Source organism: Nannospalax galili, unplaced genomic scaffold, assembly GCF_000622305.1.
Source record: "Nannospalax galili isolate Female #2095 unplaced genomic scaffold, S.galili_v1.0 scaffold11, whole genome shotgun sequence".
NCBI lineage: Eukaryota > Metazoa > Chordata > Mammalia > Rodentia > Spalacidae > Nannospalax > Nannospalax galili.
Genome location: NW_008330735.1, coordinates 6910548 through 6923959, shown reverse-complemented (window position 1 = coordinate 6923959; position 13412 = coordinate 6910548). Strand labels below are relative to the sequence as shown.

The window sequence follows — 13412 nt, the reverse complement described above, 5'->3', positions numbered from 1 at the left end:
TATGCGTGTATTGTCTGTGTAAGTGCACCCATGTTGTGCAATGCCCGAGGAAGACAGAAGAGGCTGTTGGATCCCCTGGAACTGGAGTTATGGACAGTTGTTAGCTGCCAAGTGGATGCTGGGATTTGAACCTGGGTCTTCTGCAAGAAGAACCAGTGTTCTTAACCTCTGAGCCATCTCTCTAGCCCCTGTTATTGGTTTTTGTATTTGTTTTTTGTTTGAGACAGATTCTTACTATGTACCCCAGGCTGGCCTTGAACTTGTGACAATCCTCCTGCCTCAGGTGCTGGAATTATAAGCATGTAACACTTCACCTGATTTGAGAATAGCATTTAAATGTCCAGAGATAAATCACTATTTACGAGGAAAAAAAGCAACAGATGGCTTCTAGATGATTCCATAGACAATACTAAATACTTTCCTCAACTGATGGAACAATAGGATTATTTAAGACAGTACATCTAGTCTTTTTTTTAAAAACAACAACAAAACCATTTCGGGGTGTGGTGGTTCACATCTTTAATCCCAGCACTTGGGAGGCAGAGGTAGGCTGATCTCTGTGTGATCAAGGTCAGCTTGGTCTACATGTGGAGTTCCAGGCTAGCTGGGGCTACAGAGAGACCCTGCCTCAAAGCAAACAAAAACCAAAGAAACAAACAAAACAAAGCAAAAACCCAACATGAGACAATTAGTTTCCAATTTTTCATCTCAAAATGTGAACTTGTTCTCTAGCTACAATGTGTCAGCTATCTGCCAAAATGACAAAAGGTTCTACTTCCAGCAAGTGTGGATATAGCACTTGGAAAGGAGGCAATATCTACACATATTCTGGACCCAAAAGGAAGAAGCATCTGGGCTAGCCTGATTACAAAGCAAGGAGCTTACGTGAGCAGAGACATCGTTCTGGTGGAAAGCCTTCCGCAGTGCCTGTGTGAGCCCTTTGGCTACACTGAGCTTCAAGAACTCAGTGCTCTGCACTCTCCTCTGGCTTATAAAGAGAACTGTGGGGTGAAACAAAAGCACAATAGAGTCAAGAACCCCATAATGAACAAGTTTCCCTTTCCCCAGAAGCTACTATGTTCATCAAATTCAGAGCACAGCTGAAGAGGCAAAGGTTCAACAAGGAAATAGACTGGGGTAGTGACTGTCAGTCTTGCTGAAGTTCAAAGTGAGAAGGCCCAAACCATTTGTGTGGTCCCAGTGGTCAAAGAGCTGCTGTGCTGGTGGTACTTTATTTCTTACCCATGCTGCCTCTGAACTTGAGGATCAGGCTCTGCACTGCCTGACCTGAGTGGATCAGCATGCAGCTAAATTTCTGTAACAGCATCCACTGACAATGTCCTTAGAGATGTACCTTGAGCTGAGCATTCCAGCTCAAAACAACCCTGAAGGCAGAAGGAACAGGCCCACCTTACAGGCGGGATGGTAACTAACTGGGAGGGAGACTCAGGTTGGAGAATGGGCACCTGTGAGTGAATACAATAGTTACTATTCAAAGGGAAGCCAGGATTCTGCCAGAGCGTCTAAGAAGAGGCTGGGATCAAGGAAGGTTTCCATGGGAATTTCTGCTTTAGCCGAGTCCTGGAGGGTAACAGCAATCAGCCAGGCAAGGGGAAGGATTGTTCCTACCCACTCCAGTGGGGAGAATGCCAAGTGCAAAGGCACAGGGGAAAGGAGTGAATCCTACCAGTGTGCAGGTTTACACTTAATCCTGAGAACCACGGGAAATGAGGATTTTTAAAGCAAAGGCATGCATTCTACAAGATTCCCTTGACTGTAGACTGGTGAACAGATTGGAAAAGACAGAGGTCTGAAGACTGATAAAGAAATACAGCTGGAATTACATAAATCCAGGTGAGGGATGGTGACAGAAGTGGCAGAGTGAGCCTGGACAGAGAGGAAGGGCATTCAGGATGGAGAGCTGACTGTCTGGTGTCTGGTTAGCTGTGGCTGGGGTTGGGAGAAGGTAAAGACAGGAGACAGGAGGTGGTTTCTGCAAGAAGTGGGGCTGGGAGACGATGTGGATCTGGTGAAGGGGGGAGGAGAGTGGAAACCCAGATGGTATAATTTCTTGAGCGACAGAGATACTGTATTTTCTGCTATGCCTATTTCACAATTTCCCATTTTAGAATAGGATATGTCTCAAGATATAATTTCCTTTCACTCTTTGTGGGGTGAGGAGGAAGGCGGGACGTGAGCATTCAACACTTGCATGCTCTTTCAAATAATTTGTCTAATGCTTTTTATAGCAAACACTACTGTGCAATTCAAAGCACTCTGAGCATTTTAGGCTTGATTGCTGCAATGGGGAGTGGGGCAGCAAAGACAGCATCTTTGTTTTGCTTATGGCTCCCATGCTACCTGTCCAGCTTCTTCAAGAAAGTCTTCCTTTTAAAATCAAAAGAAATCTCGGTTCTCTCCTTGTGTGCTTTAACTGTACTCTTGGTATCTGCTGACTAAAAAAAAAAAAAAAAAAAAAAACCTTTCTGAATGCTGTAGCACTTCCCAAGAGTTTGTTAAACGAATTACATCACTTATTCATGTGAGACATCACTGGTACACTTAATAGACAAAACACACTGTGCTCTGGCATTCCCTGATCCCCTGGGATCATCGTGTTTCCCCAGAGGGCTTCTGAAGTCAGGACCAATCCTGGGGCCAGACCAGAATCCATGTCATCTAATGTTCCTCTTCTCTGACACTTAATGAAAGTCAAGGTTTCTCAACTTTGACATACTGATGCTTTTGTGTGTGTGTGTGTGTGTGTGTGTGTGTGTGTGTGTGTACTTGCATGTAGAACCAGAGGACATCAGGTGTCATTCCTCAGGTGTCATCTACCTTGTTTCTTGAGACAAAAATCTTTCACTTTTATCATTTTTTTATCTGGAGATCACTGAGTAGAAAATAACTGACTGGCCATTGAGCCCCAGAGATCTGCTGATCTCTGCCTCCCCAACACTGGGCTCACAAATGCATGCCACCATGCCCAGCTTTTTTAAAAAACACGGATCCCAAGGGATCAAACTCAGGCCCTAATGCTTTCAAGGCAAGCACTTTACCAACTGAGCAGTGTCATAGCCCTGGATTAGTCTTTACTGTGTGGACTTTCTGAGCACTGAAGTATGTTAAACAGAATCCCAGGTGCATATAGTACTAGATTCCAAGTAGCACTTCCTCCCCTAAGAGTGACAACAGTGTCTCCTGGTGTGGTCAAACGTCCCCTGGGGGAGGAAGGACAAGATCATTCATGATTGATAAGTACTGATCTAAAATACAAATTCTGACACATCTCTGAGGTCAGACTGCTTTCACCTTACACCAGAGATACAGTGGCCTCTCACCTGTCTTCACAAGGAGCTTGGGGGACATCTGACAGTCCAAACTGGATGCCATTTTGCCAGTTGTGACTATTGCAGTGGACACAGCAGGAAGAGCCGCATCTGTGTTTCCTGTCTGCAAAGGTGGCAGCCGCGTAGCCTTTACTGATGCTGTAATTGATGTCAGCGCTGCTGTGACTGTCAGTGGGCGGGGCGTGGATGCTCTGGGCATCTCTGATTTGGTGGGGTTGGGGAGACCAGTGTGCATGGCTTGTGGTTTCCTGGGGAGGTGTGTTGTAGACAACAGGCCTGAGGCAGAGCCTGTGGTTCCTTGCATGGCTGTGTGTGTACTCATGGTGTGGGCTGTTCGGGTAAGCACGTAGGTTGGTGTGAATGGGTAGGCTGTGTGGACTGCCCCCCCTATCACCTTTGGGCCCACTGCTGCCTTGTTGGTGATATTTCTAGCTAAAGCAGTGGTTGAGCTGCTCTTGACTAAGCCGCTGCTGCCAGTGCCCTTTGCAGTGAGGGCTGCAGACAGTGCTGCCGGACTTGACTTCCTCAGCAACAATGTGGTGGCTGCTGCTGTTGCTGCTGTTGGTTCTATTTTGGATGACACTGAGGCGTCCACTGCAAAGAAAGAAAAGGAAAATTTTGTCATTGGCCCAGAATACACACATTACTCGTCCTGATGATGAATGAATGGCACTTGTGAGCTTGCTAGCATGAGAAATCTCTGCACTCCAGGCTTGCGATGGGGAGAACTCAGGCAAAACAACCTTGGGATCATTAAGTCAATTAACCATAATGAGAATACCACTTACAGCAAAGCCAAGGTTCTTGGGAACAAGGGCATACATTCTGAATACTTTCAAGAAATCAAGTGGGCAGAGAGGATCAGAGACATGCCTGCCTGGAGCTGGTACCTCACTACTGAAAGGGGGCGGGGTGGGCAGGCTGTTTCAAAGCAAAGCTGGGTATCTGTGTTGAGCTTGAAGATGCTTTGGCCACAAAAGCAGTCATACCTGTTTTCTGGGTACCAGGAAACAAACTACTTGCATTAGTGGCTGCACCTGTCCATTTCTTGGGGCGCTGAGAAGTTCGCAGGACTTTGGAGGGGGTCCTGGAAAAGGCACTGGTTGATATAGGAGGAGAGTCAGCAGTTGAGTGATATTCCAGGACACTCTGGAATGGTGGGGAAGCATTGTTCCCAGGTGATGAATAGATGTCACCGGAAATCTGGGAACCTGTGCCTATTCCATCTGAAAGCATTTGAGGCAACCTAGCTGTAGAAGTTAGACTTGGCCACGTTGGCCACAGAAGGTGGGCTGCTTGGATAGGTAGCTGAAGGTGGGGCTCTGAAATAGAATGCTGCCTTATGGGTGGGTAATATTCAACCACTGCTGTCTCAGTATCTCTGGAATGCTTGGTTGTGGGCAAGATGTCTGTATAGGTTCCAACCACAGGCTCATCTGACTGCTGGACAGTCTGGTTGGCACTTTGACTGAGGACTAGATCCTGAATGTTAAAGTCTTCTGTGGCTACTGACTGTCCAGTAGTTTCTTTGAAAGTCTGAGATTTTATTGCATTGGCAGCTGATATTACCACGCTGGGAAGAGTGGCTGAATGGGGCTCCCAACTTGCTGAGTTAATTGTGTGAGTGTTTAAATCATAATGTGCTTGCTGCTGTGAGCCAGATATTGTCAATTGTGTGGAGAGGGATCCAGTTTCTGCTGAAAGAGAGTTCCAGAAAACAGCTGTGGTGGCCGGCTTTTCCATGCCTCCTATTGTTGGGGAATCATAGACTTCAGTGGAAGAGGAAAGCGCTGTCACCTGTTTGGAAGCTGAAGCTGGCAACTCCAACAGCCCCGCAGCAGCTGTGTAACTGTCCAGCCTGGTGCTGGAAGAGCCGGGAGAAGAGGAACCAGCCTGAGTGGCTTGCATGGTGAGCACAGATGACAGAGGCGACCCTGAAGGAGGGAGGTCTGCTCTTAGTGTTGTCATGATGGGAGGTGAAATAGGACCAGTGCTAAACTCAGAGGGGAAGCCATTTACAGTGTGAACACTTGAAACTTCTTTAGTTGGAAGGGCCTGCAGAGGAACTGTTGCATTTGTCTTTCTATTTTTTGTGAAAATGGCTGTCACCCTGTTCTCTTTTTGCAGGGGAATTGTCCAAGTTGTAAAAAGACTAGGAAATTTGCTGGGGAGGAAGTGTGTGGCTGCAGGAGTGGACCCCTCATGGCCATCTTCCTGGGAAATGGGCGTCTCTGGCACAGGGGATAGAGAGGCATGATCCTCTGAGGGCTGGAGGATAGTAAGCAGTGGGGAGAGGTCAACTGTCCCCATCACTGGTGATGCAGGAGCTTCCCCAGAAGGGGCCACTTGCCCTTGACCTAGCGTAGTAAGAGGCAGAGGAGGAGGCACCAAAGAGGAAGGGACATGTTCTGGGGAGAGGGTGGGCCCTTTGGAGTTCTCTGAGGCTGCTGACAAATGTGGCCAGTTAGCAGAGCTATCTGCAGGAGTACCAAGGGCTAGCTTTCTGTTGGCCATCGCTACAGCCCCTAAATCTGCAGTCTGGAAGAATGAAGGCCAAGCCACATGGCTCGCTGTTGCTGTGCTCTGAGAAGTTGGCAATGACACCCCACTGTTCCCTCTGTCTGCTACTGCAGTATGGATCAGCTGGGTGGATGTGGGACTTGAAGCTGCCTCCAACATGGACCTGGTTACACTTGGAAGCTGGAGAAGACCTCCAGGGGCCAGGGAAGTAGGAGACAGATTGGCCAGTTCTACCATGGAGCTCAAAACCCCAGGTGTAGGGGAGCCTGCTGCATGAGGACCCTTTGTTGGGGATAGCTCAGAGTGTTGCTTTGTTGAGGTTCTGGAAAAATCTAGAGGGGTGCCGATGAAAACCTGGATATTTCTGGATGGAAAGTGGTTCATTCTGTTAGAATATGGGTTTAGGACATTAGCTAGGCTCTGACCTGAAGAGGAATCAGCTGGTGTGATTTGGGGAAACAAAGGCACTTTGGTGGGTCGTTCTATAGGCTTAGAAGGGGTGATGGGATGAGGTGAATCAGGGGCTGATGAAGAGGATGAAGGTGGAAGGAAAAGTGGAAGGCCATCTGACCCCCAGGGATGCTCAGAAAGTGGGAGAGTCCCTACAAGTGGCTGTGATGGGGAGAGAGTGCTCAAGGTCACCAATGGGATTGTGGGTGATGGAGGAAGCATGCTGGTACGAGGCAAACCTGACATGTCTGCTGCTTCTCTTCCCCCTTGAGGCCTTATTTGGACCAGAGTCTCAGAGGAGTCCTTGGAAGGGTCCAGGGAGGCGCTGTGTCCACTCCCTTGGTAAAGGGAAGAGGAGAAGTCCACATGGGCCTTGGTCCTCCGGTGTGCCTTGGGTGGAGATGTCTGGACTAACTGCAGCAAGCTCGTGTTGTCAGGGGACTGTCCCAGCACATTCTTGATTCTGTCTGCTGCTGAGGAAGACTTGACTTCCAAGAAAGGCCATGTTGGTGAAATTGGTAACAACTTCCCATGAGGAAATGACTCTGGGGTTGGGGTAACACGTATCTGTAGATGGTCTGTCCCTGTGAAAGAGAGCATCCACAGTGAGACATAATCTTAGGGTGTAGGTATGATGGGGGACACTAGAGATGAAAAATAGGCAACACAGGCCCCACTGGGCCAGAGAGCTCTTCCAACCACCACAGAACCTTCTAGAAACAATGCAAACAACAAAGTAAATAAGTATAAGTATGCAAGTGCTGTGGTTAATCCACAGGGTGGGGCTATGAAAATTAGTCTTCGATGAGAGGATGTTTAAGCAATGTTGTGGAAGATGGTCATGTATTTTTTAAAAAATCTTTGTAACACCTATGAGCCTTACAACCCAGAAAAACCAGACAAACTTGGCTACCTGCAGCTGGAAAATGATACCCAAACAGACCTCACCCAAGAGCCCAAGATGCATGGTGCCAAAGAAGGACTGCATGCCAAGCACGAATCTTTTTTTCAGGTTCCTAGGGCATCTCAAGAGAACTATCTTTGAAAAGATGATTTCGGTGACTTTCTCTTGGATTTAAAAGGATTCCCAATGCTGTTGTTCACGCCGTGTCAAGGAGCAAAGGTTTCTTTCAGATTAGACTAATTCAGAAAGAAAAATGATTCATACCCATGTAGAATCACCAGGCCTGGTGTCACTACAAGCACCCACAGAGACCAGAGCTGTCAGCACAAATGTGTGACTCTAAGGCAGAAAAGCAAGGTGGCATTGGCAGAGGAAGGAGGGAAAGATGGGAAAGCAGGGACGCCACATTCCTGCTCCATGACACCCTCTTCCCTGGCTCCTCTGGATTGATGATGCAGAGATGGCTGTGCATACTTAGCTAATATCCATCTCTCTCTCTGTGTGTGTGTGTGTGTGTGTGTGTGTGTGTGTGTGTGTGTGTGGTGTGTGTGTGTGTGTGTGTGTGTGTGTGTGTGTGTGTGTGTGTAGAATAAGTAGAAGTCAACTACTTGTTTTTTTAGATAAAGTCTATCGCTGGGACCTAGAAGTCACCTATTAGACTAGGCTAGCCAGCCAGAGTCCCAGAGATCCTCCTCTTTCCATCCCCCCGTGCTGTGATTATGAGTAGGCCACCACACTTGGCTTTTTACATGTGGCCTTTGGAGGTCAAACTCAGCTCCTTACGGTAAGCACTCTGCCAATTGCGCTATCTCCTCAGTCTCTAATGTTTGAAATTTTTAAGAAAGAAAGATACTTCTAGAGCTTTCTACATTGTTAGCTAAAATTATAGGGGCCATCTGATAATCATTAATCAAAGAGGTGGATTCATAGTCTGGTTGATATATAGCCTCAGCCACCCACAGTTGAGTATATATCTCTGGACCCTTGTTGCATGTACAAGGGCAACAGGCAGAGCCTAACTTACTCTACCCACTAAGTATGAGAGCAAATGACATCTTGGAGGTGGAAGGATAAGCTCTCTGAACAGAAATATCACTAAACAAAGGAGCTCTGATTACAGGCTTTAACCCCCTGAGTTTGTTTATATAATGTAAAAGGAAGCTGTGGCTCCCAAAGGGAATACCCTCTGCTGGAGGTGTGTATTGGTTAGGTCTGGGTCTGAAGGTTCCTCTGTCCCAGGACTGAGCTGCATCTCCAGGCTGCTTTTCTCAATCCATTTCCTAGTCCTCCCCCCATCCTTATTGTATTCTAACAACAACAACAGCAGCAGCAGCAGCAGCAGCAGCAGCAGCAGCAGCAGCAGCAGCAGCAGCAGCAAAATGAACAACTGAAGTGAAAGTCTTAGAATCTTGGAGATTTTCAAATAAGCACCATCCTTTCCAGTCACAAAAGCAAAGCAGTAATTATTTTTCAGAATCATTTTTTCCAGTCCCCTTTTGTAAGATGAGAAAATAGAGGTGGAAGGAAGGGTACTTTTTACTCTGAATGAGAGAACACATGAAAAATTTTATTTTCTGATCATTTGTGTTCTTGTTTTAAGAATTCCTCGTTGTTGGGATTTACAGATATACAATAAATTGGCCTCAAGGCACTTTAGAACTCAGCAGGGAGGAAGCCAACACTGCATCCATCCTCAATGGGCTCATGATCCATTTTGTAAGAGACCAAACCTCTTCCATGTAAGCCATCTTCAAAGCGCCATAGGCTCCTGATAACCAGATCAGAATCCTTCAGGGATCTACCTGCTAGGACCCAAAGCTCCCTGTGGCATCTGCTAGACAAAAAAGGATGATATAGGCCAAACAGCTTGCTTTCTGTAAGATGTTTTCTTGCAAAAATCTTGCAAACAGGAGAGAGGAAAAGGTTCGAGGAGGGTAACACAAAGATAACTGATCACCGAGTGACCACAACCAAAGGAGGCGGATGAAAAACCCCAGGTTGAAGTTATAAGAACATTAAATATCAACCTTTTCTGTCAAACACTGTAAAACTTTTGTTTAGGATAAGGAATTCAAATCTTTTAATACCCTCCACACACATGCTATAAAACTTTTGTTTATGCAAAAGCTCTGTCGCATTCCTAGAACCTGATGGTCTGAGCCCTTTCCCTTTCTCCAGCCCCTTTCCCCTTCTTGTTCATTTTCTTTGTTCTGATTCTTTAAAACTAACAATATCGAAAGACTGTGAATTCAGACCCAGACAACTGGGGAAAAGACACATAGCATTCTTGTACTAGGTATAATAACCTACTAAACTTCTGGGCCAGGTGTGTTTGCTGGATCCAAATTATACAATACACCGTTTTGCAAAAGTAAATGCTATCTTGCTGAGTTATTTTCACTTTGTCCATTGTGTGTGTGTGTGTGTGTGTGTGTTGTATCAGTGGGGTCCTTGGACCTCAGATTTGATTTCTTTTTTTAATATTTTTTTAAATTTTATTTTATTTTTTATGTGTATGAGTGTTATGCCTGCATGTAGGTAAGTGCACCCATGTCATGCAATGCCCGTGGAGGTCAGAAGAGGCTGTTGGATTCTTTGGAACTGGAGTTATGGACAGTTGTTAGCTGCCATGTGGGTACTGGGATTTGAACCCGGGTCTTCTGCAAGAACAACCAGTGCTCTTAACTGCTGAGCCATATCTCCAGCCCCCATATTTGATTTCTAACAATGTGAAGATGGCCTCCATCGAATTTATTTCCCCCAGCTGGAATCTAGGGTTTCCCAGGGGGACTCCTTATGCACCCACATAATCCCAATGCCCCAGTAAGGAAAGTATCTATGAATAGTTTTGAGACATGTCATCTACTGTGCTCCTGTGTGACCCTCATTAATGCTATTCAACACATTTTTCCATCTGAATATTTTCTAAGCACATGAAGTCATGAAGCATCATGAATGAACTTTGGAATACCACTGTGGTTGGCTGCAGCCAAGCCATGTGACTAGCTCTGGCTAATGAGTTGTGAGCTGAAATGAACAAGTGTCACTTTTGGGCTAAGACATCTAAATGCTGGAGGAAGACCCTCCCAAACTCACTTTCTGGGCCAGCAAGGTGGTTCAATAGGTCAATGTACTTGCTGCCAGGCCTGATGACCTGAGTTTGATCCCCAAGACCAAGATGGTGGAGAACTGACTCCTATAAGTTGTCCTCTGATCCACATGTGCTTCCAGACCACATGTGCCCACGTGGGATATTCATAAATGCCAAACATGGTGGCACACACCTTTAATACCAGTACTTGGGAATCAGAGACAGAAGAATCTCTGAGTTTGAAGTCAGCCTGGTCTACATAGTGAGTTCCAGGCTGGTCAGGGCTAAACTTCTCATAATTTATCAGAACTCACTTTCTTTGTAATAGAAACAAAACAAAAATTAAAATTATATTTCACAAAGCTGTAGCTGAAAAAAAGAAGAGTAAGAAAAGGAGGCAGAGAAAGAGGTAGCAACTACAAATGTTCAAAATATTTTCTGGTCCACCAACCTGAGTCCCTGAAGAACCATAATAAGGGGCTGGAGAGATGGCTCAGTGGTTTAGAGCACTGACTATTCTCGCAGAGGACCTGGGATGGATTCCCAGCACCCACGTGATGGCTAACAACCATCTGTAACTCCTGTTCCAGGGGATCCAACACCCTCTTCTGACTTCCCTGGGCATTGTGTCACATGAGTACACTTACACACATGCAGGCAATACATTCATACACATAAAATAAAAATAATAAAATATTTTAAAAAGAACCATAATAAGCAAGGCTCTTCTTTTTATTAGTTTTATTTCCCATTTCCGGTTGGTGTGATAAAATACCCTGACAAAAGCAACTGAAGAAATGAGGGGTTTATTCTGGCTCACGGTTCCAGGATTCAGTCCTTCATGACAGGGCAGTCAAGGTGGCAGGAGCTTGAGTGAGCCAGTCACATTGCATCTACGGTCAGGAAGCACGGTGTAATGAGCACTGGTATTCAGTTTGTCTTTTGCTTTTTCATTCCATCCAAGACCCCAGCCCATGAAATGTGTGCTCACGTAGGTAGACTTTCCTACCTCAGTTAACCTAAGCAAGATAGCCCTTCCTAGGCAAGCCCAGAGGCTTAGCTCCTAGGTGATTCTAGATCCTGTCCAGTTGATAATATTAACATCATAGCCTTTTTCTGACATGGGACGAACAGATGACAGGAATAAGAAATTAGCTGTTGCTGTTTTAAGTCATTGTAGTTTAGGAGGCATTATTATTGAAGCACAGCTTGATTTATCCCAACTTACTTAGAGATTGGTACCAGAACATATGTAAAACTCACACAATTATTCGTATGCACATCAATAGCTAAATAAAACTTTAGAAAAGCTCCGTAGTTAAGAAAAGCCTCTGTACATAGTTAAACATTGGTAAATAAATGTTGGGTATTAAATTTTTTAAATTACATGTATTTATATAATGTGCATATATTACTTATGTATGTGTTTGTGTGTTCTGGAACAGCAAGTATGTGGAGGTCATAGGACAACTTGCAGGAATTAGTTCTCTCCTTCCACTGTGTAGGTCCCAGGAATCAAACCAAAGTTATCAGGCTTGATGGCAATTGCCTTTACTGTCTGAGTCATCTTATCAGCCCCAAATGTGGGTTTTAATTCAACTTTAGTTAGCCAGTATTTTTCAATATTCATCCCTTGGAATATGTGTAGGATATTCCTCTCAAGCATATCTGACTTCAGCATATAGTAACTTAGAAAACTATCAATGACATGCACAAAGTCAAAGAAGAAAGCATATTCATGAATTAGCAAATGAGTCAAATTCAGAAGATGATTGGGATGAAGATTGGCAGAGAAATGTGTTTCAAAGACATGCCAACTAACTGTGATCATGAATAAAGGAAGATACAGATTAGGGATGCATAAAATCCTGCTCTTGATCCAAAAATTCCTTATGCAGGGACATAAATAAAGAGCTCCCTTTAAGAACGACTTACTTTCCCTGTAAGTGGAGCTGATGGAAGTTTTCGATGAGCTTGGAGAGAAATACAAGCTAGCAAGACAAATTCTTGATCTACATTAAAATTTTGTCATTTGTAAACTAGAAATATATTTCATACTTTGAAATTCACATTTATATGTAAAGTATAGACCATAAGTAATGAAATAAATATTCAGTTGCCTATTATGTAGCTTAGGTGAAGAGTCCTCTTTCTGTTCTCTCTCTGATTCCCACCTCTTCCTCCTTAGTGATAATCAGCACCATAGGTTGCATTTTATGAGACTGATGCACTACCTACTGTGTTAATGAGGCACCTCACAAGTTACATTTTGAGAAATGAGTTGAGGGGTGGAGAAATGACTGAGCAGTTAAAAGTGCTTGCTACCCTTCCAGAGGACCCCATTTCAGTTCTCAGCACCCACATCGAACAGCTCACAACTACCTGTAACTCCAGCTTCAGGGGATCTAACACTGTCCTCTGGCCTCTGAGGTCACCTACACACATGTGCACATACACACATATAAATAAATATTAAAATAAATCTTTACAAAGGAAAGAAAAAAGAAATGAATTAGCTATAGGCAAAAACTTTCTGAATAGAAACCCCAATAGCACAGGAAATAGCCCAAGAATTGACGAACAGGATTACATGATACTAAAAAGCTATACACAGCAAAGGAAACTATCAGCAAAGCGAACAGACAGCCCATAGGATGAGAATAGATCTTTGTCATCTATTCTTCAGATAGACTCTATATCTAGATCTAGACTATCTAGGTATTATATCTAGAATCTATAAAGAGCTACAAAAATTAAACACCACAAAACAAAACTGCCAGTCAATAAATAGGTGAATGACTTAAACACTCGGTTCTGAAGAGAAGAAATACAAATGTACATATATTTCAATATAACATTTTTACTAATTCTTTGAGAATTTCATACATGTATACAATACATTTTGATCATATTCACCCCCACTTCCCCTCTACTAATAACTGTTTTTTTAAAATGCTCTATATCAGACATACACAGGTGCCAAGGATCCAAATGCAACCGATTATGACTAGTAATAATCAGATACCTATAGATGAGAGATGCATGCACCAACATCTCAGTGTTATTAGCAAAACAATGAGTCTTTCTGTAAGAAACA

At 44.4% G+C, this 13412-nt stretch overlaps 1 protein-coding gene across 3 annotated transcripts in view; it reads right to left on the bottom strand.

The window, feature by feature from the left end:
• Kiaa1549l (KIAA1549 like) overlaps positions 1 to 13412 on the bottom strand; it is a 342411-nt gene that overhangs the window by 143218 nt on the left and 185781 nt on the right. The window contains exons 2-5 of one of the 3 annotated variants that reach the window (XM_029555337.1): positions 6560 to 6904; positions 4340 to 5284; positions 3342 to 3944; positions 886 to 1001 (exon numbers count right to left, since the gene is read on the bottom strand). In XM_029555337.1, coding sequence (XP_029411197.1) covers positions 886 to 1001; positions 3342 to 3944; positions 4340 to 5284; positions 6560 to 6904 — 2009 coding nt within the window. The other 2 variants (XM_029555339.1, XM_008851663.2) reach the window with 2 other exon arrangements.